General features: G+C 35.0%; 2 protein-coding genes across 3 annotated transcripts; one reads left to right on the top strand and one right to left on the bottom strand.

The window, feature by feature from the left end:
• Positions 1-243: 243 nt before the first annotated feature.
• Positions 244-13,802, top strand: LOC136209366 (uncharacterized). The gene is made up of 16 exons (XM_066000814.1): positions 244-356; positions 2,263-2,313; positions 3,163-3,241; positions 4,519-4,672; positions 5,071-5,206; positions 5,601-5,967; positions 6,103-6,286; positions 6,714-6,815; positions 6,913-7,254; positions 8,496-8,579; positions 8,667-8,825; positions 10,602-10,691; positions 10,914-11,051; positions 12,142-12,254; positions 12,601-12,740; positions 13,560-13,802. Exons 2-16 carry the CDS (start codon positions 2,271-2,273, stop codon positions 13,667-13,669), a joined length of 2,241 nt encoding a protein of 746 aa, XP_065856886.1. The 5' UTR covers positions 244-356; positions 2,263-2,270; the 3' UTR covers positions 13,670-13,802.
• Positions 13,803-17,496: 3,694 nt separating this feature from the next.
• On the bottom strand, positions 17,497-26,826 carry LOC136208748 (uncharacterized). 2 transcript variants are annotated; one of them, XM_065999898.1, is made up of 16 exons: positions 26,796-26,826; positions 26,545-26,653; positions 23,855-23,938; positions 23,692-23,763; positions 23,532-23,603; positions 23,184-23,444; positions 22,692-22,799; positions 22,494-22,610; positions 22,156-22,278; positions 22,007-22,075; positions 21,598-21,701; positions 21,365-21,448; positions 21,163-21,250; positions 19,942-20,061; positions 19,263-19,447; positions 17,497-18,005 (listed from the first exon to the last, which is right to left on the bottom strand). In XM_065999898.1, exons 2-16 carry the CDS (start codon positions 26,641-26,643, stop codon positions 17,702-17,704), a joined length of 1,890 nt encoding a protein of 629 aa, XP_065855970.1. In that variant the 5' UTR covers positions 26,644-26,653; positions 26,796-26,826; the 3' UTR covers positions 17,497-17,701. The 2 variants fall into 2 exon arrangements, with proteins under 2 accessions (XP_065855970.1, XP_065855971.1); XM_065999899.1 differs by lacking the exons at positions 26,545-26,653; positions 26,796-26,826 and adding an exon at positions 24,077-24,230.
• Between the last annotated feature and the right edge of the window lie 364 nt (positions 26,827-27,190).

Raw genomic sequence — 27,190 nt, 5'->3', positions numbered from 1 at the left:
AGAAACGGACGAAAATAATTTATAATTTGATTCGGTTCGGTTCAGTTTTTAAATTCAATAGTCTAACCTTATATAGAAAATGACAAAAAGTTGAATGAGGAGTCAAAGGAAAGTAAACAGTCACAGGTAGGTGCAAATGGAATAATTGTAAAAGTACGAGGGTATATTTGTAACTTCACAGAAAATTGAAAATATAAATACGACATCGCATCACAGTCCACTGCTTTTCACTCTCTTCTTTCTTCTCCACTTCTAACAAACCCCTCTCCGCTAACCGAAAACCGTTGCTACCTCCGTCGTGTCCTTCACCGGCTTCCTCCACTCCTTTTTTCCCCTAACCTACTTTCTCTGCTCTGGTAAGCTTAATGTGCATATATATGTATATCCACAAACAATGTATATAGATTCATTTGTTTCTGATGAATTCTCCTACTGTTTATGGTTTATTTTCCTTTTTCTTTTCATCTCTCTATCTGATTCTATTTTTGTTCTGCATTTTGTCTTTAATTTTGATTTTTGAGCTCTTGAGTAACAGAGCATGGGGTTTTACTTGTATAATGTGATAATGTGAGAAACTTCCTTGTTACGTTGTCCTTTTCGGGGTATTTTTGTAATTTCATTTAGTTCAAGTAGTGAAAAGCTTGTGTTCTTCATCCCTTGATTTCCATGGCCGCGTTTTCTGTTTTCAGTAATAGGAACTAAGGGCGAGCCTTGGCGCGTGTGACCGAGTGGTCACTGTTCGAGTTTTAGCAGCGGGTTCTTGTAAAAAAAATTGGTAGGGGATTGCCTCCGATATATCCTTGTAGTGTGACTCTCTCCGGACCGGGACTGTCGTTTAGTGGGAACTTATAGTCCACCGAGCCGCCCCATTATTATTATTATTATTATGGGTCTATCCTTTTGAGGAAATTATGGGTCTATCTTTCAATTTGACATATAAAATCTAGGGTAATTTACACCCATGGGCTCTGAAATTTGCAGTTACACTAATTGAGGTTATTATGGAAAATCTGAGCTGGTGTTTCCACGAGAAATATCATTTCAAACAATTTTAGTGTTTTGGACTTTTCCATTTTTAAAATTATCTAAATGTTATTTTAACTTGGTCAATAGTAGAAGGTGTCATTATACTAGTAAATAAAGTTTTAGGTTATAATGTTCGATTTTGAAATTCTGGTTGACCGTCATTTTGACTTGGTCAACAGTATTATGTTAGTAAATTATAAAATTTCGGTCAATAATGTTAGATTTTGAAATTTTAGGTTCATAATAAAAGTAAGTGATGAGTGTAATTTACCCATTAAATCTACCCCAATTAAAATCATATATATTAAGCCCTGTTACCAAAAAAAATTAGTTATTAATTTTGAGCAGCAAGCAAATTAGATGAGTCTCATTTTATTTGCAAATTTCTTTTAAAGGTTCAAGTTTCTCATACTTTAGAATTATTAAGAAGGCAATTAAATGCAAATAAATAACGCCTGACATTTATGTTCATAGCTAATATTTCTAGTAACTGATACTAGATGTTTATGTAGGGGTCAGTATGGTCAGATTCGGTCCAAAAACCGAATTTGACCGAATCGAACTATCTGTATCTTTTAAGACTGAACTAAACCAAATTATAATTTGGTTCGGGCTGGACCGGACTAATTTATTTTGGTCCGGTCCAGTTTGGTTCATGTTTGGATCGAACAGAGTACACATGATTATTTTTAGGAAGATTTCTTATTGTGTGATTATAATTTTTTGAGAGCTTAATGGGTTAAATTGAAATATTAATGGCTTAATCAACTTAAATTGAAATGATCACATGCTTTTTTGCCTTAATAATGTGATTATCATGATTCATGATTAAATATGCACTGACTTTTTGTCATTAAGAGGAATTAATAATATTGCTTGCTATCAATGCACTTGTTGTAATATATAGGCATAATACATTTCCAACCCCCAAGTTGTCCAAAAACTGCAAGCGACTCCTGAACTTCAAAACGTTACAACTAACCCTTCAACTTGCTTATTTTGAACAAATAACCCCTCAAATGCCACGTGTCAACGCGTGATTGGAACTTCAAAATGTTACAACTGACCCCTACTATCATAGGTTGTTCCAAATATGCAAGTTGAGAGGTTAGTTGTAACGTGTTGAAGTTCAGGGGTCAGTTGTAATTTTTGGACAACTTAGGGGCGAGGATGTATTAGGCCTAATATATATATTGGCTATTTTGTGCTGATATCTTGGTTTTATTTTTTTGGCAGGTTTGCTAATGGGAGACCAGCCATTGAAATCAGATAAAAGTTTCGACGAAGGTCAATTAATGAAACCCTCTTGTTACATGCTTAAAATGATGTATTTTGTTGCAGACACAAGGATGTTTTGACATTTTAGATTTTACAATTTAACATAGTTTTAAGGGTAAATAATTTATTAGTCCCTACTTTTTACCTAACACACTATTTAGTCCCTTTATTTTGAAAAACACATTATAAGGTCCCTAACTGTTGCTAATATTAATCTTTTGGTCCTTTTGTCTTGTTTTTTTAGACTTGTAATCGTTATATTTTAGCATAAACAGATAGATATAAAATAACAGAGTAACATGATCAACTTGTATTTTACTGTGGTTGTTTGTCCTAAAAGCTAAGATATGTTCGGTTAAAAATCTAAAAAAATAGATAAAAGGACCACAAGTTTAATATTGGTAAAAGATAAGGACCTTAAAATGTGTTTTTTAAAATAGGAGGACTAAAGAGTGTGTTAGGTAAAAACAAGGGGACTAATAAATTATTTACCCTAGTTTTAAACTCCCTATATTTTCCACCAACATCAACAGTTTGTGTATATAAAATTGAAAATTTGAACTTTTCCTAGTTTATGTGAAGTGCGTGCTTTCACTTTGACACATAAATTTCTTTTATACTGTAAACTCCTCTGTCGAGTGACCGAGGTCACGGATTCGAGCTTTAGAGCAACCTCTTGCCAAAAAATTGGATTCGAGCTTTAGAGCAGCCTCTTGCTAAAAAATTGGTAGGGGATGACTTGCCCTAATACACCCTTATAGTGGGACCCCTTCTCGGACCCTCCTTTAGCGGGGGGCGCGTAATGCACCGGGCCGCCCTTTATACGTAGTCAACATTGTTAACATATGATTTTTGCAGATTGCAAGCAATATGTTTTGGTGAAGAAGGATGATAAAGTTATATGTCGGACTCAATGCTTAAATCCTCCCGAAAACTTGTAGGCATACTTTCTCTTGCTTTAATGCTTCTGACTTCTTATAGTATTGGAAAATTTTATCATTGTATGTCCTACTATATATATGTTGAATTGTATTTATGTTCCTTTTGGATTACTATGGTTTAGGTTTAATAAAGATTGGCTCAATAGTCTTTCCTTGATGTGGAAATACAGGCAAATAGACTAATAAAACAACCTACTGAGTTTTACTTGATTTTTCTTTGTCTTTCAATTCTTCTGTAAATCAATGTTTTATATTGCAGATAATGTCAATAGTGGGATGATTGTCTACAAATTTTTTTATTGAAATTGATTTTGGATTCTCGTTCAGAATTTTATTACAAATACCCTGAGTATTTTGCTAGAGGCATAGTTGTTAAAGGCGCGCCTCAGCAAAGTGAGCCTTGATTGCACAAGGCGAGGTGCAGTTTAAGAGGCTCTCGCCTGGGCTTCAAAGCCTGTGTTTTCACTAGTTTTTTTTACTGTTCTGTGTAAAACAAATGATTGATTAATCTCAACCACTAATCTAATTTAAATAAACATAATCTTAACCCTTGATCTAAATAAGAATGTCAAGGGATATAAGTATAGAAAGACTAGAGAGGGATTAAGAACAGAATCACGTAAAGAATAGTCTCCACAGAAATAGAAGAAACTGTGATACAATGAATGACTATTATTTTAGTAGCTCTAGTTAGGTACTTTAGTTAAGACGTTAAGTATATGTTCATGTCTCTATGAAGTGTGAACTTCAATTGGCGTTTTTTGACATTTAGTATTATGTTTGATGTGGTTTTGTCTTTGTTGTGTGGTTATAAGCGTGCTTAACTAGTAATAGAGTATTAGTGATGTGGATATGGATAAGCTTTAACTAGTAATAGAGTATTTTTTTTTTTCTGCACGTTGGGTCTTGAGCCTAGGCTCCAGGATCCGTTAGCGCCTTCAACAACTATGGCTAGAGGACAACCTCATATGACCTAGTGAACAAGTGACTATATGACCTAATGCACAAATGATTGAGCTGCATTATATTTCCCCTTTTCATTTCATTCTCTTATAAAATGGTGTTCTAGTTCTTGAATAGCCTTGTAAATGGAGGATTGCTGCAATTGAGAGCACACACTGTTATGTGTCAGTTTCTGCATTTCTTTCGTTGAATTTCTTTTTGGTTTCTTGCAATACCACCAGTCCTGTCCTATAAGGAATTCAAAAAAGGACATTTTCTTTATAATGTGTTGATTCTGATATGCACCTGATTATTGCCTTGTAAATAATAGGCCTCCATGTTGGCATATACATGACATTGTCAAAAGAGCAGAGTTGACTATCCGTCCTGATCTACCTCATTGTTGTTTACGCCCTGCTCCAGAGTCTTCTCGCGACAAAAATGAATGGGGACTTTTTTTGTCTTATCTTCATAATTGGAATAAGGTAATTTTGTTCTATTTATGTGTATATATAATGAGTGCCATATTCTTGTTTAACCCTTTAATTGCATTAGCATGAACGATCTCTTTCTTGTTGAGTTCTTCTCTTGCATTGTGGGATTCAAATATGTTTACTCCCATACAATGACTGCCTGACTATTCGAAGAAAGATATTGTGATGTATTTTCTTCTTTTTCTATTGTCTAGAATTCCAAAATCCTGAGAAATATTTAAGCTTTATTCTTCTTTCCTTTTGCTCTATTAAAAAATATTAAAATTTTATGAAATTGTTGAAACTTATCAAAACATCTCCAAGCATGGATGAGAGACTTCAGAAGTATATGCTGTCTGTTTTGTTCTCTGGAGCTAAATTTGAAAGCACTGACATCATTATTTTTGCAGGTTGCAATTGCAAACTGTACATCTTGTCAGTTTTATATATTTCCTCCCGAAGCTGCTGGATGTACCCACATTAGAGTTGCATATCAGCAGGGGAAAGCATCCAACAAGCATAGCGGTCAAAAGCATTGTGAATCAGGTGCATTATAATTAGTCATTGCCTCATTGGATGTACTCTATGTTGCACGGAGACTTCTCTTTAGCAGCGTTCCGTGTTTCGTGTCCATGTCTATCTCAGTTTTGTGTTCGTGTCTATTTTTGTTTGAAGGCTATTTTACGAAGGTTATGTCATAGAAATAACATTTCAGGTGTCCCTTTCTGTGTCCATATATCCGTATTCGTTTCGGTGTCCGTGTAACATAGGGTGTACTTTGTTGTTGGGTGATGATAGGCTTAGGGGCTTGGTTTGTAAAGCTTCAAGGTCAAAGTATTACTGTTCTAGGTTCAATTTAATGTAGCCCTATTTCATCTTTTAGTGCTAAATGTCAAGGAGAATGAATTCCTCATGTATTTTCTGATTTTTTTCTTTATAGTTGTGGATACAACAGAGGTACGGAAAAACATAGACCCAGATGAGAACTGCTGTAACAGTAGCACAATGTCACCTATTCACAATGTTAAAGAGTTGGTTTCTGGGAAAGATGTATATATGAAAAAAATTCCGAAAATCGAAGAAAATGATGATTGTGTTAAATTTCCAGAATCAAGTGATGCACTTAAAGGTTGTGATCCAACAAAAAGACATCAGTCTTGTAGTGTGAAACGGGAAGCGTCTTTAGTGAAAAATTATGTGCGAGCAGACCCAAGTTACTTGCAAACTCTTGGTCAAGCACATTCAGGATGGATTTTTGGTGCAATAGCTGAGCTTGTTGATAATTCAAGAGATGCAAAAGCAAGCAGGTAGCTTATCCTTTGGCATCATCTTTTTGTTGTTTGTTGATTCGGTACTATAGTTGATATATCTGACTTGAAATGTTTGTTGCAGCAGCATCTTTTTCCAAGTTAGCTTATTACTTGTGTCATTTATATTGACAGACTGGATATTTCTATTGAAAGCGTATATTCAAAGAGAGCTGGAAAGCGTATTCCTATGTTGTCAATTATTGACGATGGATGTGGAATGGCCCATGAGGAGATTGTGAAAATGACTTGTTTTGGGCACAAGAGGCCAGATATAGATGATGTGAATCGTATAGGACGATTTGGTGTCGGATTTAAGGTAGCCTCTGTAGTTTCTTTGTATTTCTGTTTGGATTGTCGTATCGTGCTCTATAATTGCATTGTATTCATTATCGTTACTCTAATATTGTGGATTATGCTGATAATATGAGTATGTTAGATTAAGTTGTAGTTTGATTTCAATTCATACATTTGATACGATTGAAAATTCCATCTGGAATTAATTTGTAAATGAATTTTCACGCTTGGTATGACAGCTTAAGGTTCGTAATTCAATTGAATCCCACAAAGTTTCGGTTCAGTTCTATGTAATTCCATGAAATTGAAATCCTAACATTTTTAAATTCCAAGCAACAAAATTTAGAAATTCAAATAAGTCTACAAAATTTTGTGGCATTCAATATTCTTAGCAACCCTCCAATAATTATATGATGTGTCTAATGTTGATCTGGATATTGATGTCTCAGACTGGCGCGATGAGGCTTGGAAAGGATGCTCTTGTTCTTACACAGACTGCTAAGTCCAGATCCATAGCCTTTCTCTCACAATCTTTGAATGAAGGAAAAGATGTATACAGAAGACAAGCTTATTTTGGTTGTTCGATTTTTATTTAGCGCCCTTTATCTGTTCCTTATCATCTTACTTTAATTACATTGGTTTTCGCAGGATCTGGAGATTCCCACCATAAGCTACCGTAGAGAAGGACAGTTTATGGAAATAGATACAGATGTCCAGTCTGAAGCTTCAGCAAAGTACAACCTGAAAGCTGTAAAGGAATTTTCACACTTTGATAAGTATTTGATTGGTGAAAAGGCAGGTTTGTTCCAGGGAAATCACACAGCTACAGCTACAGGGACACACGTATATATATGGAATCTAGACGAATGGGGCAAAGATTACTGTCTGGAATGGACTACGGGACTTCCTGGTGGTAGTTCCTTCCACAAAGGCGACATACTTATACGTTCTAGAAGGGTTCGGTCTCGTCCTGGTCAGATGAGTCAAAAGGTTTGCCATCGTCTTTTCTTATTAGAACTATAATAAGCTGTTTCTATAATATATGAAAATTGGACACACAGTTTCGTCTCGGAAACGCGTTTCTGATACAAATACAGACTCCAATTCCAAAGGCGAAACAAAATGACTCATAATTAGGAACTGATTCTACAACTTCTCAATTAGTAATTACTAATAAAGTATATTTAGTGATTCTAATCTATAAATATGTTAGTGCATAATTGCTCTAATCTCCACTTCTCCTTCACGAATCACATGTATTTAGTTATATTACAAAAAGTCTTTTATAATCATGTTTAGATAAGAGTTTTTTAATTTCTTTTATAGGTATTTAGTTATATTAAAAAATTCCAAATAGTAAATTATAGATTTCTAAGGATAATTCTTGCTTGTTATTTCTCAATAGAAGAGACACAGTGGCCTAGTTTTACAACCTTCTATCCACAGACAGACGGTCAGAGTGAACGTACCATTCAAACTTTGGAGGCTATGCTATGAGCTAGTATTCTGAATTTTCAAAGTAGTTGGGATGTGCATTTGCCATTAATGGAGTTTGTATATAATAATAGTTATCGGTCTAGCATTGACATGGCACCTTATGAAGCGTTGTATGGAAGAAGGTGTAGAACTCCGTTATGTTGGTTTGAAGTGAGTGAGAGACAGTTATTGGGGCTTGAGATAGTGCAATTGAGAATAACTCTAGGAGAACCAATGCTATTTTAGGAGAACCGACTTATACAAAGTTCTAACTAGGTTTAACATTGTGTAAACCTAGGAACAACATCCTTATCACAAATATAAAAATATATTTTTAATATTTATAAATGTGCACCAATATTTTTAATATTTTACACATTTCCCCCACGTTTCCGTGTCATATGTTTTATAGAAATGACGTTTCCCGTATCCGCGTCCGATACCGTATCCGTGTCCGGGCAACATAGCTTTGGAGATACCACACATTTGTAGATTCAGAGGGTGTTTGTTTACCTACTTTTCACCTTCCGTTTGCCTTTTCACTTTAAAAGGCAGCATTTGAAGTGTTTGGTTAGACTCCTCCTGTTTGCCTTTTATCACTGAAAAGCAACTTTTTACAAAAGCAGCCTTTTCCAGAGGTAACAACAAATAGGAACAACAAAAAGTAGCCAAACAGAGCCTCATACTCGTTAAATTGCTTAACTGTCTTTTTCCCCACCTAATACTCACTTTTTCATCTTATGTCTGCTTCACAGGTACCTCTAGATTATTCACTTAGAGCTTATCTAGAAGTCATATTCTTAGTTCCCCGGATGAGGATATATGTTCAAGGATCACTGGTATTTGCTTGTTACTCATGTCTCTTTGTGATGAAAATGTGTTATTGTTTTTATGATGTTTGATATGTAGCTTGGTCGCCTCAACAGGTTAAAAGTCGACCATTAGCACAATCTCTAAATCAGACTTCTGAAGTAGTAGGCAATATCTGTGGGAGAAGTGTTCACTTAACACTCGGTCGCTGTCAATTGGAGTGGGAGCAGGGAAATTGTGGCATGTTTTTATATTGGCATGGCCGCTTAATTGAGGTTAGGTTTTACTTGCCTATACTCTATTCGTGTTTTGTACCGCGGTCTTCGTTACTTGATGTGATTTCAGTCTGTCTCTTTGATTTAATTATTAAGCATTTTATGATTTGTGTTACTTTTAGTGGTGTGGCTTATGCAAGTGAGTTTAATTAGCCCTCCAGTTTACTAAAAATTGATCCTTTTTTTAATATTCACAATATAATGTTTTTAGGAAATTGTTTTCCTTCAAAGTTGTAATGAGATGTCTACATTTCAAATTTATGTATGCTGATAATGATATGTAGGATTATCTTGCTCTACTTTGTTCTCCATTGGTTACGCGATGAAGGATTATGCCTAGGCTGTAGGCATAGTTATTAAAGGTGCGCCTAAGGCGCATGGCACACCAGGTGCCGGCCTTAGTGCCTTGACATCCAGACTGGCGAGCGCAGTCACCCTGGCACGCACCAGGGGCGCCAATGTGCAGTTGCCAAAGGCGCGGCTTGGTGAAAAAGATGCAGTTTTTAGGGTTTTTTAAAGTTGGAAATGTATTATACACGTCTGAATTAATTGTGATCTGATCTGAGGGTCCCAAATAAGCAATATATATATATATATATTAAAAGAGGAAGAGATTATACATGTTTGAATTAATTAGAAGAGGAAGAGAGTCCTATTAAAAGAGAAAGAAGTATAGTACAACGGAAACACAAGCAGTTGATGCTTTAGATGAGGAGTGATGAATTTGGAGAGTTTTGATGAGTAGAACTTAGGATTTAGTATTCAACTTTAGCTTTATAATATAGGGTTTATTTTGCATTTCAAAATTTCTTTATAATTAAGAATATTGTCATGGTTTAGTATTCATTGCATTTTTATGTTAGTTTTATAGTTTTATAAATTTTATTTTTGTAAGTGCGTCTTGTGTTGCTATGGCGTGCGTCATCCGCCAAGGCTCCAGGCGCGCCATCGCCGTGCACCATGTGCCAAGGCTCCAGGACCCCTAGCGCCTAAGTGTGCCATGTGCCTCTAATAACTATGTCTGTAGGTATACTTCTGGTTTGAGGTTATTTTTAAGCAAGAAAGAGCTGGAAAATGAAATTGACAATCAAGGCCAAATTTGAGCAAGTGAAATGAAAAAAATTGCAGGCTTTCAGGTCCAACTGAAGGAAAAATAGAAAGGAAACTTAACATCAAGATCCTTAAGCGATATATCCAAGTTTGAATTGCATCACACAATCAAACAAAAGCAGAACTGCGCTAATTTTTCATTAATTGGAAAATTTGAGCTGGATAATGAGCATTACAAGAGTTCACATTATAGTTAATCTTAAACAATTTATCTTAAACCTTTAAACCAATCCAAAGTTACTGCTAGTCCTCGTAAATTTAGATTTGCATAGAAGTTTAAATGTGATGATGTTATCCCAAACTTTTAAGATATGAAACTGTTATTGCTCCAAATACCAAAACTATCCTATTTGATGTTCAAATATTGGATATGCCATTTACTTCCATAAATCTACTTGAATCAATAAATAGAACTTTTAAAGAACCTGTCTGGTCTAGATTCTGGGTTTATTTAGTTATTCTAATATTTTTCCTTGGAGTTTCGCCTTTTCTGCATCAATTATTTGGAATTCTGGTTCTGTTATGCTTTTCAAACATTATTAACAGAGTTATCTCCCCAATCATGATTCACGTAATTTCTATTTCACATGTGCGCTATGTTATCACTCAACCTATCAAATTTGATCATGTATGTTGGTATTCTAATTATTTTGTTGTGTTTTTTAGGCTTACAAAAGAGTTGGCGGCATGGTACATAGCGGAGAGGTTGGACGAGGCGTGATTGGTGTGATAGATGTTAGTGATCTTATGGTAATGGTAAGTAAGTTTTTCTTAACATCTAGGCTTCTGATTTTTGGTCACTTTCATCCATGAACTATCTTTAATATTGTTTAAAATTTTAATTTGATGAAAAATCATTAACTGTTTATATATTTGCAGATCATTCTTGTTAAAGCATCGAAAGCGGTTACTATCTTTCATGTTATTCTTTTGAAGTAATACTGCATCTAATACTTACCTATTTATGTTATGTCATAGGATGATGGGAGCTCACGTGTCTCGGTGCACAATAACAAGCAAGGTTTTCTCGATTGTGAACCATATGCACGACTAGAGGAGTGGCTAGGAAAAAAGGCGGATGAATATTGGGATAAGAATTATGATACTGTGCAACTTGTAAGTTGGGCTCATTTCATTTTCTTAAGGTTGATTGAGTTCTTTTTGTTCTTTTTTTTTATTAGAAGCATCATTTTTCAATTAGTTGTTTGGCAATTATGAATCCGGTTGACATTTAGAAATGAAGTATACTTTTGCTGAAGTTCCATGGTTCGATGGGGCTTAGTCGAGCTCAATAAAGGAAATGTGAGCATAGGTGTGGGAAGTATAGCCAGCCGAGAGTCATGGACATCGGCTTGCTGTTTTATTACCAAACCTTTGAATGGAAACTCCTGTTCATCGAAAAGGACATGACGTGAGAAATAGACTTTCTTAGAAATTGGATCATAACAACGATATCCCTTGTGGAGTTTGCTGTATCCGAGAAAAAGACATTTAGTTGAGCCCGAGGTGCCCACTTTTGTGGTGAATAAGGGCGTAACCATGTATAACAGAGACAACAAAAAATGCGTAGCTGAGAGTAATAGGCTGTTTTCCAAACAGTTTATGATATGGAACAGCAAAATGAATAGTAGAAGCAAGCAAGCGATTTATGAGATAAACGACAGTATCAAATGCATATGACCAAACAGTAGCAGGTAAACGTGCATGATTGAGTAACGCAAGACCGGTTTCAACAATATGTCTATGTTTACGTTCTGTACAACCGTTCTTTTCAGGTGTATATGAACACGAAGAACGTTGTTCAGTGCCATGTCTACTAAATATTTCATTAAGGCCCTATATTCGCCTGGCCAATCGGACTGAAAAGATTTGACGGGGAGGCCAAGAAAATTTTCAGCAGCTGTGCAGAAACACACAAACATATCAAACACTTCAGATTTTCGTTTATGAAAATAAATCTAGAAAACGATTGCTTTTTATCATGACTGCATCAGTTCATGCTTTTGGAAGCAGAAAACAATTGCATTTTAAGTTTAGTTGTATGCTAATATTTTCTTTCCTCATCATCATCTGTCATGTTTATTTGCAGCACTTTTTCTTTTCTAAGATTATTTTTTGTGCTTCTTGTCGGCGTAATGAGTCGGGAAATCTGAAGCTTTGCTCACATTTGAAACTTTAGCAAAACCTTTGTGTTTCGCAATTTCAGAAAAAGGGCGGTCTTCTTTACAAGCCTGACGACGAATGGGTTCAATGTAACAAGTGCAGAAAATGGAGGATGTTAATTTCCGGATTTGACAGCAATAACTTACCTCTAGAATGGTACTTTTTGTTGATTATATTGTTCTTTCCTTCTCAGTTTGCTGCATTATTCAGCTATGTTGCTCGGACACAGACACGCAGAAGTGCTGCTAACAAGAAGTCTCCGTGCAACATAGCTGTTAAGTTACTAACGTTATTTCTACAACATAACCTTCAAACTACAGAAATAAGGTTATGTTTTAGAAGGACACGGAAACGGGAAATGGGAAACGTTATTTCTAAAACATAACTTTCAAACAAAAACGAAAACAGACACGAAACTGAAACACAGCAACGCTAGTAACATGAAGTGTCTATGCAACATAGCGGTTAAGTTACTGTAATTTGATTGCGCTTGTCTTGTCAGGTTTTGTTATATGAAACCTTTTGAGGGATCATGTGAAACTCTGGAGCAAAAGATTCAACACGGGGTGATTACGGTGTCTACGAAACGGTCTGGATATGCTAGCCCAGACGTTGAAGATGATGCTACAATTACATCAGAAGGTTATATACCAGAGATTTTTTTATTTTAAAACCTGTTATATGTTTTACTGCAGGTTAAATGCACCATTTGGTCACAGACTTTCATGGTTGTCTCAAAATCATCACTCAACTTCGATCTGTGTCAATAAAATCATTCAACTTTGAATTTTGCTCAATAAAATTACTCCGGTGACTTCAAGAGCAAAAAGACACCGGAATATGATGTGGTTCCACGTCAACGCTAGTTAACTTTCATCGATGACTGAAATGGTAAGTGGCTGCCACCGAGCTGACCGAAACATGTGGCTGCCACCTGACATGTGTCGTTTTGGCCAGCTATGTAGCAGCCACATGTCATTTTGGTCAGCAGTGAAAATTGACTACTGCTAATGTGGCAGTCACGTCACGTTTCCGGTGTCTTTTTGCTTTTGTGGCTTTATTAAGACAAAATTAAAAGTTAAATGATTTTATCGAGACAAATTGAAGTTAAGTGACCATTTTGAGACAACCATAAAAATTTAGTAACTATCAACCCGTTTTACTGCTAAACATCAAATGCAGTCACGAATTTGGTTAGTTCATTACTATACCCGACTCTACTAACAATACCTATGCCGTAAAGTCTTCATGTGAATAAGGATTATAGCGTCCCGAGGCTCTGAACTCCGTTGCTTTTGCATATTGAGTCTCTGATTTTTTATTTTTACACATGGACCGATCAATTACGTATTAACTATAAAGCTAAATTTACTTGTAGGGAATTACAAAGATTAAACACTCAAATGTTTGGTAAAGAATGTTCTTTTTTTCACTTTCTGAGTTTGTTGATTTGTCCGTTAGGCGGTAGCGATAGTGATGCCAATCGCGATGACAATCAAACGAAGAAGAATAAACAAGGTTTCAAGAGGATTTGGAAGGGACTTCCAAGGACTTCTAAGAAGGGTAAATAATAGTTCAGGTACTGTTTTAGATTTTTGTTTCATAGTTAGGTAGTGTTTTTGCATATAAGCACTTGAATTTCAGTTGTACATAGATAGATAGATTTAAAGAAGATATATTCAAAGTGCTTGTGATTTTTGCCAATGGTTGTTACCACTTACCAACAGCGGATCGAGAAATTATCGAGAGGGGCGACATTCTTACTAATTTTCTTTTTACAAAGCGTCTTAAAATCATCATTAGGTCCGTAACTTGTGCTGAAATACGAGAGGGGGGGCGAAATTTTTACTAATTTATTCTTACAAATTGTCTTAAAATCGGCATTAGGTTTGTAACTCGTGCTGAAACCGTCAAATGGATCTCTCCCATGATTGAAATAAAATTTAGTTCAGTTATTTTATTTTATACTTTCAGTTCGGTTTTGCTAGTATATTCTAATATTTTAAGTTTCAATTATCAGTTAAGTTTTCGTGAAAAAAAATCGTTTAAATCGAACCAAAATCAATATAGTATACCTAAATATATATGTTTTGTGTATATATAATATTCATTTCGATTATGTTTTGTTGATTTTTTTTTTTTTTTTGTAAAAAGTATTTTGAGGTCTCTGATCTTTTATTTTCTATCACATTATAGCTCAAATCAATGTTTTTACAGTATTTCTATAGCATATAACACATTAAAAAACTGTTTTAGACCGTTAAAAATAAAATATTCTAATGTAGGTGAAATTAATAACACTCTTGTTAATCGAGTTTTATATTCAAAACTAATTTTCATGGTCATCAATGGTATGTGAAAATAAAAGATCAGGAGCTTAATGTGTCCAAAAGATCACGAACTTAATACACCAAAAAATGAAAGATAAGAGCCTTGGGATGCTTTCTGCCATTTTTTTTATATTAGTGAAATTGAAAAATATTAATTTAAATGTTAATCAAAACAATTGAACTGAAATTATGAACCCTGTCCATTGATTACTTTATTTAGCCAATTTGATAAATAATTCATCAAACTGTCTTCTCAGTCTTCTATACTTCATACGTGCGCTATTTTTATCACTCATTAGTAACAAATGACAAACATGTGAATACATGTGAGAACAATGATACTGTGTTTTGTACGAGTTGGATAAAAAAATCCAAATATTTCGTAAAATTTAAAAACAATAATCTTCAATTCCATAGTTAATGTGTTTTATAATGGTGTTTGAAATTGTTTTAATTTACCAACGTTTGGAATAAAATTGCTTTTGACCCCTAATATTAGGAGCTCTTGACCCTAAATAATAAGAGTTTTTTTTTTTTTTTTTTTGCACTTTATCTCTATATTAATTAATCAAAAATCTCTAAATCATGATCTATGCAATTCAAGAAATTAGAAAGGAAGGATAATACTAACCCTGAAGATCAAAATTGAATCTCGCAGCCGAAGAGTTGATGGGATCAAATGTTACCATGATGATGAATCTCTTTTACCGGTATTTACATGAACAATTGACGAACGACAAAGTGCGCCCTTAAGATTTTTAACCATTTTTTGGAAGGAAATATTATTTTCTTCTATTATAATTTTAATTAAATATTTATGTTAATGGCATTTTAAATACAACATTTCATAACAATTATATTTAATTACATCTGATTTATTTTCTTTTCTTATTACTTTTAATTAAACATTTATGTTAATCGGATGTCAAATTCAATATTCTATAACAATCGTGTTTAATCGGATCAGATTTATTTTCCTGCTTTATTAATTTCAATTAAATATTTATGTTAATTGAATTCCAAATTCATTTAAAATAAATAGTTATGTTGAATCCAAATTCAGAACAGGATAATCATAATAGATTCATTAATATGATTAATAAATTTAGAAAATATCCATTAGACTTAATTCGTTATTTATGTGCAGCCCTGTAGATTCAGATAATGTTGGTAGTATGATAAAAAAAACTTATTTTATCCTACGAGTTATAAACCATCTCTAGCAAAGCATTATGACTACTCAAGTTATAAAAAGATCATCACATATCATATGATTTAAATCATTATTCCTTTGTCTTTTGATATCTAGATTGAACATAACGCAGTGTTAATGCGAGTGAAATATACCTATATTATTTTGCTATTTTATGTTTTTCTTGGCGCAATTGAAGTTGTTTAGACCGTTTTACTCACTAAATCTATATGATTTACAAATTGTTCCAAGATCAGTCCGTCTGCGCTCATTTTTTTTATTTAGTGGTTAAAGTAGTTAAATCATGAAGTTTTGGAGAGAAATTAGTGGTGGGAAATTGAGAGGTGATACACAGTCAACAATTACAGAAGAAAGAATCCCGTTTTGGATTAGTTTATTGTTTTGTCCTTTTGGATCATTTGGGTGGTGCTGCAGTTGTACTATGTGAGCAGCTTACTTCACTAAGCAAGTGATGTAATCCACTTGACAAAAATAAACCTTGTGATTTGATCGATTTACAAAGATAGTTTTCATTGTTTAAAAATTTGCAAATACGGGTCTGTGCTTTTTACAATTTAAAAATTCTATCATTCCTTCGAAAATTATTGTTATGTCTATTTACCCCAAAAGGAAGCGATCCAGAGCAATTAAAAAGACTGATTTTATAAATTATTCAAAATATAAAGTCTAGCTTTAAAAATTAACTAAATCACAAGAATTGTTGAACCGAAAAATTGATTCATATATCCTTTAACTATAAAATTCACAAAGTATAGACCATTGCTTACAAATTTTTAAGCCATGAGAACTGTCTTTGCAAATCAGTCAAACCACAACGTTTATTTTTATATTTTTCTTCAAAATCAATTTTATAGTATTTTAAGTTAGTACTTTATATCTAATTAGCTTTGTAAACAATAGTTGAAGCCTATAGATAGAGGTGCCTTTGCTTGTAACGAGTATTATTAATTTGATCATTTGATTTTTCACCTAACTTCGTCTTCATCTTTTTCCTTCATTTAGTTTTAAGTTTTTATCTATGGGTTCTTCCTCCATAATAATAGTTTCTGTCTTGACTATGGAGGAGTAGTTCATTTTAGAAATAAACCAGTCTTGGGCTGGTGGTTTTAAATGTTACTCTGCTACAAATGCATAAGTAATTAAATAGATTGGTTAATGGAAAAACTTGATCATATGAATTTGACCATTTGATATATTAACTGAATAATTGCGATGAGACTTGGATTAAATGCGGATAACCTGTATATTGGGATTAAGGCGTGAAAGGCCTACTATTAAGGGTGATTCTTAGGACTATGTTTCCCTGTCAACAAAGGTTGATGGTCACTCCAAATCTCTCAAGAGTGCTCGAAACAACTTTGTCTCATCCCTCACGCTGAGTATTAGGATTCGAGATTCCTACATTAGTTTTACTAGTGGCACCCTGGGGCACAGCATCAACTTCTATTGATGTTCCAAATGTATGGGATAAGGGAGCTCCCTTGGAAGGAGAAGATCCTTGTGACATTCTTGATCCATATCTTGCAGATGAGAAGAACAACGAAAAATAAAGATAATATCCGAGAGAAGATCCTTGCGACATTCTTGATCCATGTCCACACTTCAAATCATCGCATCACCGGGGAAGCTTTCATGTGTTCAAATAAACATATAAAAAATCACTGAAATAGTACCGTGACAACCATATTAAAAAGAATATTACATCATATAACATGACAGTTACATTAAACTGACATCAAACCGACTTCAAACGACAGAAAACTTTATTTTTTTTTGATGTAACATTCTTGCTCGTTATCTTAAATTGTACGAAAAACTATATTACATGTTTTGTTTTGGTTAAATTAAATTCAACTTTTTAAATGCAAAGAACGGCAACAATGTCTTATAAATCAGCTCAAGTTCCTATTTTACAGTCAATATACAAACCTCACAGCATCAAGAGAAATTAATTTTACATCAAACTACCACCAATTGTATCTATTGACTAATCGTATCTATCGTACCACAATCTCGGAAAAGTAATTTGAGAATTTTGATGAAAATGAAATCTAATCAGATTACAAAGACTCGGGACTTGTCGATGGTCTTAATTTTGAGGGCATTTGTGTTCCAAGTCCGAATCCAAACCCGAACCCCCTTTTCTTAGGTGTAATTGACATTTTGTCCATTGCGTAGTCAAATTCATCCATATCAACATGATGTTCATCTATACTACTCACCAACATTCCTTGACCTATAATATTCTGCCCGTTCGTGCCCACGAAATCCTCCGGGATATCTTCGTCACTGCTGTCTTCCTCATCGCTGCCATATGTAGGTTTAACGTTCTTCCAGTACAAGTAGTTTGGCCGGATGAAACTCCTGATGGAATTTATCGAAGAAAATATTAAGCAACAAATATTAACAACATATAATATCTAGAAGAAATAGGGTAAATGTACAATCCGCCCACAACTTCTATTAAACATTACGTTGTTCCATCCATTTTTCGAAAGGATGCAGCATCCATATCACTTGTTGATTTGGTGAGATGGACATCGCACATGCCACGTCATTTTTTAGATTTTTTGCTGACGGGATACTACGTGGTAACATGGTGGTATTAGTTGTCCATCTCAACAAGTGATATAGATGCAAAAGCATATACAAACCTCAAACTTCTATTGAACATCCCGCAAAACCATTCCATCCATTTTTCGAGGATTCATTCCTAGGGAATCTGATGCGGCATCCATCTCACTTGTTGATTTGGTGAGATGGACATCGTACATGCCACATCATGTAAACATGTTCATTCAAATTTATTTTTCAGATTTTTTGCTGGCGGGATTATACGTGGCAACATAACGGTATTAGTTGTCCATCTCAACAAGTGATATGGATGCAAAAGCATATACAAACCTCAAACTTCTATTGAACATCCTGCAAAACCATTCCATCCATTTTTCGAGGATTCATTCATAGGGAATCTGATGCGGCATCCATATCACTTGTTGATTTGGTGAGATGGACATCGTAATGCCACGTCATGTAAACATGTTCATTCAAATTTATTTTTTAGATTTTTTGCTGACGTGATACTACGTGGTAACGTGGCGGTATTAGTAGTCCATCTCAACAAGTGATATATGGATGCAAAATCATATTTTCAACAAATGAATCACCAGAAAATAGACAATGGTTTAAGGTGAAATTTGGTGGAGGTTTTTGAAATTTTGACAGCAAAAATTCTGAACCCAGCATTTAACCCGAAAAGAAGAGTAGAGAAACAATTTAATCCTCATCTGTTCACTTTAAAGACCGCAATTGAAGTTAAAACAAAATGTATGGATAATACTTCTAATTTATATACCGCAATTATGGGTTTATTTTTGTACTTACTCCCTTCTTTTTTCTATTTTTAAGTGGAAAAATGACTGGCCTGCAAGGGGCGACCGCCTCTTGCAGGCTGGCCGCCTTACAGTGCAAGAGGCGCTGGAAGGAATGCCAAGGTCACCTCTCGCCTCAGGCGACAGCCTTTTAAAACTAAGCTCATATAAACCTTTGGATATTCATCAATCAAATCATTGTATGTACAACAATATAACAGGAAGTTAACGCAAAAGCTAAGAATGTAACCTGTCAGATTTTTGTAGCAAACATGGGTCAAATGGGAAGAACATGTCTAGTCTCTCCAGGCCACCAAAACTGCGGGAAAACTCAGATTCTAACAAATCTTCGTAAATGAAAGTTTCAGATGTGGTGAAGAGATGAGCCGCTTTTGCTTGTTTGAGAAACTCTTCTACTATAGATGGAAGGCACACCTGTTACAACAACAACAACAACAAAGCCTTAGTCCCAAAATGATTCGGGGTCGGCTAACATGAACCATCATATAAAACCGTGAAATCAAGTTGTGTCAGTGACACAAATTCTCCCCCTCCACTCGGTCCTATCCACTACCATATATGTATCTGAATTATAAAGTGCAACTGTGAAAGACAACAAGGTTCAACCCCGTCTGAAACTAAAACATCCCCTCTCTCTAGCCCTTTCAAAAAGTTTGAGATTATATGTGACAATTGAAAAAATGAATTTTCTGAATATTCTAACACGTATCCCAAATTGATCCATTTCTCTCTTCTTTTTTAAATAAATTGCCATATGGCGACATGCATTAGACATATCGTGAGGTGTTGTCGACGTGGCAACCACGGCGGTTTTTTGATGGTCCAAATTGTTAGATCCGACCATAGAGTTATTTTTGCATCAGATTATCCCTTTCAAAAAGTGCGACACGACATTCCAGAAATCTCACCTTCAGAGCACCCAAATCGTGCTTCAAGATAGACTCTATAGGCATGAGGAGAAGCTGAGATTTTAGCAAAGGAACATCCATAATTGTCCTCATACGGAAGCATAGCACGTACATTATAGCCTGTTATACAGAAATTAACCACCAAAAGTACAGTTTTGAGATTATACACTTCAACAAGCACAATTGTAAACAACAATAAAATAAATCACAAATCCAAATTCGGCATCAGCGTGCTGCAGAGCCTAAGTACATATTTGCCAGGAAAACATATTGATCAAAAGACAATACGCGTAAATTTTACTACAACAACACATTTACAGAACATCTATAATTTCTCAATCAACCCTTCAGCCACGACAGGGTAAATAGGAAATTAATAAGGCGACTATCAAATCATATCACCGTGATGATAACTGTATTACTGCCACACAGATATGTAGATCCCAGAATAATAGCCAGAGACTCAAGGTAAGGCAGTCATAAAGCTACATGATACATTTATATGTTCACCTTTATTTTCCAAATCCATAAAGACAGTTGTCAAATCGAGATTTGACTCGTGAATCGAAATCCTCATTTTGTGAATCGTGACTCATGAATCGACTCGAATCGTAAAATTAGGTTCAAATTCATAATACTATTAAAAATATGTATCACCTTCAAAATGTTGAACTCAAAATATTACCAAATTAGTCTAGAAATGCAATTTGTCAAGAAAGAAGTCATATCCACCAAGTACTTAGAATTCAAATCTAACAAGTAACAATATGCAATCCTAGTAAAGGAGAAGAGTAAGTTGCTTAGTATTTATTTAGTAGTTAGTGTCATGGCGAGTTTGAGAATCTGTGTTCTGCTGATGTTTTTGATGAATGATGATGAAGAAAATTTGTATGTGATCATCTGATGCACCACGACATGGAAAGAATAAAGCCGTTTGATGGAATGGGATGGTATGAGACTTGGGAGATACTGTGTCGAATAAAGTGAAAGACTTAACGACTCATACACTCACTCTTTACTTCTCTCACCCTATGGACATCACATACTTATTTATGTTTATGATTTGCTGCACACTTCACACAATTACACTTCATCCTGTTTATATTGTAATATGTTGGTGACCCGTTAAATAAAAGCCACACATTATGTCGGTTACATACAAAGTATCAACCCCAAACGATTTTTTATTTTTGTCTTACATATTATACAAGTCAATATTACCTGACATCCAGAATAGAAGAGTCGATGTCCTTTTGGGTTAATGTAGCCATTGTGGATTTTACAATATTCTGAACACCAATCCACCAGCCTGAAAATACGACAGAAGAACAGCTTTCCACATTAGCTAATAGCTATGATCTTGTAAAACTGCACTTCATAGATCCAAGAATAGTGATAGAAAGATAGAGACATGATGTATAACCTTTTCAATATACTAGCAACAAAAGCAGCTGAAAGAAAATTTGCACGAGCCAAATAACTGGCAAGATAAGCTACAGCACTCATCCTGAATATAAGGGAGGAAAAAACAAAGAAAAATAGTTACAGAATAATTACAAGATTTGAGATGCCTAAACATACAAAGTAACAATCCCAAAATCGTATTAACACCAGCAACCAAATAATTTTAATTGTTACTATTAAAAATTATAGTACCTTGTAAGTGGGTTGTCCCCAGAAACAAACCTATCCGCAAGTGTTTTGGCAAATTCCACACCACAATTTTCAGGATCCAGCGCACAGGCATAGAACATTACAAACTGCATGAATCAGTAACCATTTTAACAAGAATGAAGTTAGATATTGCCTATTATGCATCTTACGGAGGCCAAATTAAACTTTACCAATTCTAAGATAAAATCCCATAATCAATATTTTTACTGTTTTTATTTTTAACTTAATTGCACCACATGAGTCCTCTCACTGAACTAGTATAAGGACACTCCCAATTTCGAAGTGTAGTTTGAATTTTGAAAAGGTAAAATCCCATTGAACTTAATAGTCTTAATAAAGCAAAAATGTTTCAGTTTTTAAATTAATTTAAATAAACAAGACAAATGATTACCTGTGCAAACTTCGACTTGTACGTGTTCAGGATCGTTAGCATAAAAGAATCCATAAGAGTTTCAAACACCTAAAACAAATACATAAATTCAATGACGGAAGACCGCAACAAGAGATGCTAAATTAAATTGAACAAATATTACTCCGTACCTCACCCAAACGCTCATTGTTTGCACATAATTCAAGATGCTCAAACATTCGCACCATCAAACTATCTAATAGATCAGCAACGATATTTTTACCCAAATTTTTGTAACTTAAAGATCTTGGAAGCTGTAGAAAGAACCATGCACTGTATTTCAGAATCAAGTCTCCAAAACATGAAAATATTCAGTTAAAATTGGGAATGACACAAATTATAAAATAATCCACTAATACATTTAGTCCCCAGCGGATAATAGCATGAAATATGTTAGCAAGTTCCATGTTTTGTCTGATAGAGTAATTTAGAATAAAAAAAAACATATTTAGCAAATAAAGGATGATACCTCGTCATAATCAATATCATCATCATCAGCAGCAAGGTCATCTGCATTTTCTAGCTCAATTGCAAAGATGCCTTTATAGGAGTCATCTCGTAAAATGTCATCCCAACCAATAGCCACCTATACGTAGAAAATTCTCACACATTATTTAATAGTAATAACAATAAAAGAACAAGCATTTGCTGAAGTATTTGTACTTACATCCAATTCTATCAGCATATCAACCACTGCCATAAGCATCATGCTTCCTACAAATTCTCCAATTGCACCACTCTCCAACCTTAACATATTCTCTACATATATCTCGGTCTATAGAAAAGCCAATAGATAAGTCATCAGATGGACTCATAAAGAAACAGCTTCTAATCAGTGACAGAAACTACAAAGGCATTAATAAGAAAAACATAATTGTACAACCAATAGATAAGTACATGCATGACATGACAATTTGCAGAAGGGTAGGATCAAAAAGCTATAAGATTAAGAAAACTACACAGATATTGGACACCAACAAAAAAAAGCTTTGCTATAGTGTTTTGTCAAAAAAAATAATGTCAATCCTAGAACGAACCGAGACACTTTTGACTGTAATCAGTAGATGCAGTCATAAACTTTTATAGCCACAAGAAATGCTATGTATCTAATCTTAGAGATAAGTCTACACATATCATTCAGTATTTAAATTGAACTCACTCGAAATTTTAGACGGTCATTCTCAAGATCCTTCTTAAAAGTTGTTGGCATCCTGTCGACAACTATTGATGATAATCTTGAGGCCGCCATGGGTACCAAATTAGTAATATCGTGAAAAGCAGTATGTACACGAGAAAGAACTTGTTCCTTTTTTTCCAGACCACGTGCCTGCTTTAGTGTTTCTACCAGAAACATTGGCGGCATGAAATTACTTACAAGCATGTCCAAGCATGAATCAATGTATTTTCCATCCGAAACAGCCTGTTGAATGACAAGCAATAGAAGTAAGCAACAATTTACTGATGCTTCGGAAAATACAGCTTCATGCATTTAAAAAAAACTACCTACCAGGGCAATAATCAGTTCAAGGAGAGCATCCATCACGTCAGGGCTATAACTCCACATGCTCATCCCAAAAATCTGACATACAGTTCAAATATGTAGATAAGGCTCCATCCATGACATATTTGTAGCAAATACAGAGAAAAAACAATCAGTATGCACTTACAGAATCAAGAAGAGTGTTATGATGAATGTTGTCTATATAAGAAACTGCTCCAGCAAGTGCCTTTAGACTAGTCTGCCATGTGAGCAAAAAAATAATTGTAAAATTTCCAAAATCAAATAGTAACTACTGTGAAAGCAGATATAGCCTCAGATAATATACATACCACAAGAAGTGCAATCTCATCAGGGCCACGACGTGGCTGATGATGAATGACACCAACAAGCTCATGATAACTGCCACCTTCTCCCTATCCAGAAGAATTCAGGATTACACAACATATAAGCTATGCTACAACAATGCAGGAATTAGAATACCTAATTCAATTCAGAAACCATGCAAGCCTTGGCCAATAATTCTATTCAAGACCATTTGCTGAAAAAACTACCTTCTGACTCTTAAGAGTGTTCATAGGTTGGTTTGGTTAAAGTTGGAGTAGAATCCAAAAAGAAACCAACCGTCATGGTTCTCTATATTCAGAACTGGGACTGAACTGTTCTTCAAGAATTGCCAAACCAAAGAAAGATCATTTTCGTTTGGTTTGGTTTAGGGGTTGAGTCTTCCTGGTCAAAGAGTGAACAAATGGATGGGTCAACCCAATAACATTTTCTCCACTCAAATATGATTGGTAATAAAAAATAACAACAAAAATATTACAGAAGCAAAGTAAATGCCCAACGCCAGGAAGTGAGAAATGAAGTGCATACATCTTAAACTTCATCAAGACATCATGTGATATGTAAACAAAACCCTATTAGAACTAAGCACAATTTTGACTACCAATATTCCATAAAATTGACAGTTCATCAACCCCCCATATGAATGTGAGACATTAAAACATCCCAATCAGTCAGCCCGAGAGACCTTTTACTATCTGATCCATAGCCTAGGATTTTAAAAGCTAATGTACTTTCCCAAGACAAGGTTATTCATTGAGTGAACGTTCACCTCCCAGATGTTGGTGATGGCATGGTACAAAAAAATCCTGACCATCACCACCATGACTAACCGAGAAAATGGACGAATTCAACCTGAAGTAGCCAGGTTGGTTTATTTGATAGGTCAACCCAGACCACAACCCCCGGTGTGTCGGATTCCAAGAAAAACCATGTCTTAATTAGTTGTAGCACAAAAAAAAAAAAAAAAAGATTAATAGAAACAGATAATACATTTATAACAAAGAAGTCCAAGTAAAATTAGAAAAGGTTGAGAAAGGTTTTCATGTTTATGGGACAACTAAATCCAAGTTAACAGTTAGAAAAGCTTGCAGAAACATGTATACAGCTTGAGAAAATATTCAAGCTGAAACACAGAAAAAAAAAATTATAAGAGTTGAGACATAAGTCTGCTTGTTTTGGGTTTTGGGGTTAGATGAGGTTAATTAAAGGGAGGTTATTTAGTTAACCGTTGCTTGGAAAGAAGTTTAATAGGGGTGAGCTTTTCTAAGGTTAAATCAAGGTTAGAAAACCTTAAAATAACCCCAATTTCAGTCCCACCAAATTGGCGGGATTTGGAGGTTAACCAAACAACCTTAACTTAAGCAAGCAAAGTTACTCTAATAACTCTGCCTCACCCTAACTCATCTCCCCTCCTCTACCTTTAATTAACCTTCTCAAACCTTCATCCAAGCAGATCTAAGACCTGAAATACATACAATAAAAGGCTTGGAATGAGTTGAAAAATTACAAATTTCCAAACCAGGCCTGGAAAAAAAAAAAGGAAACCCCATTATTTGCGATTTTGTAGGATTTTGTAATCAAGTAGGATTTTGTAATTAAATACAACCTCAATTAGTTAATTAACAACTCTGAACCTTAATTTGTCGAAAATAGGTGGGTTGAAACCATCTATAATAGGGTAGTTCCAACGGACGAGGGCTGAAAGCATCCATCATAAGGGTGGTTCCGGTGGCCGGGGGGCCAGGCCCCCTTGTCTCTGCCCTCTGAGGACAGTTTTTAACTGGTTGACGTATTGTGATTCCTTAATCTTAGGCGTGATTGAAGGGCCCCAATCAGAAAACCATTCGGCGAACATTTCATTGGTTCACGTGTCTTAGAAAATGTTTATTTCTGTTTATTTTAATCTGATGATCATCCTTGTTTCGAACGTTTTTATGAGGTTAGGATGAGAACACTCCGAACATTGAATAATGAAGTCTATATAGTGTAAATTGGGTATATAGTTTTTGGAAGCAAGTTTAATTGAAGCGTTGGTGTTAATAATGATAAGGAGTTATTGAAAAGGAGAGTGGGAACTCGACAGGAAACGGAAGCAATAGAATAGAAGTAGCATAAGCGTGGAAGAAAACGAACAAGAATAATATGAAACAGAGGATGACGTGTTAATCATGATCTTATCTATGATACCATCTCTCCCAAATAATGGATGTGCTTGTGCATCTCCCTTATTGAACTTGTAAATATCAGCCTCAAACTACTCTTTGTTGCAAATTATAAAGTAAATGTGTAGAATTCTTACTTGTCGCATATTTGAAATGGCTAGAAAGGACAATATTACTTGGATTAAATTCTAGGCATTTACAACTGAACATTGCAATCAGCCAATGCAAATATATCCTTGGGAGCAAACCCCAACAGAAGTTCTCCACACGAGTTCAATAGTTTAAAGTACTACTGAACACGGACACATATACATAGGAAGTGTGTGAAAACTAAAAAGAATCACAAGGAAGACGATTGCACTGCTCAGAACACTGAGCTCTTCCTAATGTAAATTGGATTCGGCTCTAGCACTAGGTCCTATAGCTGAGTGGCAAAACTCCCCCAGCGAAAACAAAACCTAACATACGAAAGTGTTAAATCAAGATAAGCAACAGAAGATACAGAATATACTTACCGAACCAGCGGAGACGAGAGCATCCCTTACATGGTGAACCAAGTCATAATCAGTGAAATTCACATCCTCCATGTCTTGGGATTCCAATTCCACGCCCATGAGGAAAAACCTTCAATCGAGAAGAATGTAGAAGTCGATGTTAACGATAGGCGGCGGTGTGTACTGCGGGTGAGGAAAAACCTTCAATCGAACAGAATGTAGAGGTCGATGTTAACGATAGGCGGCGGTGTGTACTGCGGGTGAGGAAAAACCTTCAATCGAGCAGAATGTAGAGGTCGATGTTAACGATAGGCGGCGGTGTGTACGGCGGCTGACTCTTCTTCCTCCTTGCGAGTTTAGGCGAAGAAGAACTAGCAAAAGGAGTGTTTCCAAATCAGGGTTTTTATTCCACCAAACCTAGTTTTTCCTATTTATATATTCGCCCCTATTGTTTCACGTTTCTTCTTCCTAGACCACTTATGATTAGACCTGTACAAGTGTTGGCCTATTTTTGGGCCAGATTTGGATAATGAAAATTAATCTTAGATCCAGTTGGGTCTAGGTCCGCTAAAGTACGTCTATTTTTCGGGCGTGTTTAGGATTAATAAAAATAATACATGTTGGCTCAACCCGCCACGTCTATTAATATTAATTAATAAATTTATAG

This window comes from Euphorbia lathyris, chromosome 10 (assembly GCF_963576675.1).
Source record: "Euphorbia lathyris chromosome 10, ddEupLath1.1, whole genome shotgun sequence".
NCBI classification, from domain to species: domain Eukaryota; kingdom Viridiplantae; phylum Streptophyta; class Magnoliopsida; order Malpighiales; family Euphorbiaceae; genus Euphorbia; species Euphorbia lathyris.
The sequence above is the reverse complement of the archived record's forward strand: the minus strand, read 5'-3'. Positions and strand labels throughout refer to the sequence as shown.

What these genes read in the sequence shown, in the direction of transcription:
- LOC136208748 (XM_065999898.1), bottom strand. Translation starts at nt 26,643, where the DNA reads ATGGGCGTGGAATTGGAATCCCAAGACATGGAGGATGTGAATTTCACT. An exon ending in ATATGCTGATAGAATTGGAT is followed by an intron (nt 22,611 to 22,691) that starts GTAAGTACAAAT and finishes TTCTACGTATAG; the next exon opens with GTGGCTATTGGTTGGGATGA. An exon ending in TTGCTACAAAAATCTGACAG is followed by an intron (nt 18,006 to 19,262) that starts GTTACATTCTTA and finishes AAATTCCATCAG; the next exon opens with GAGTTTCATCCGGCCAAACT.
- LOC136209366 (XM_066000814.1), top strand. Translation starts at nt 2,271, where the DNA reads ATGGGAGACCAGCCATTGAAATCAGATAAAAGTTTCGACGAAG. An exon ending in CTTTGAATGAAGGAAAAGAT is followed by an intron (nt 6,816 to 6,912) that starts GTATACAGAAGA and finishes TGGTTTTCGCAG; the next exon opens with GATCTGGAGATTCCCACCAT. An exon ending in TGCTACAATTACATCAGAAG is followed by an intron (nt 12,741 to 13,559) that starts GTTATATACCAG and finishes TTTGTCCGTTAG; the next exon opens with GCGGTAGCGATAGTGATGCC.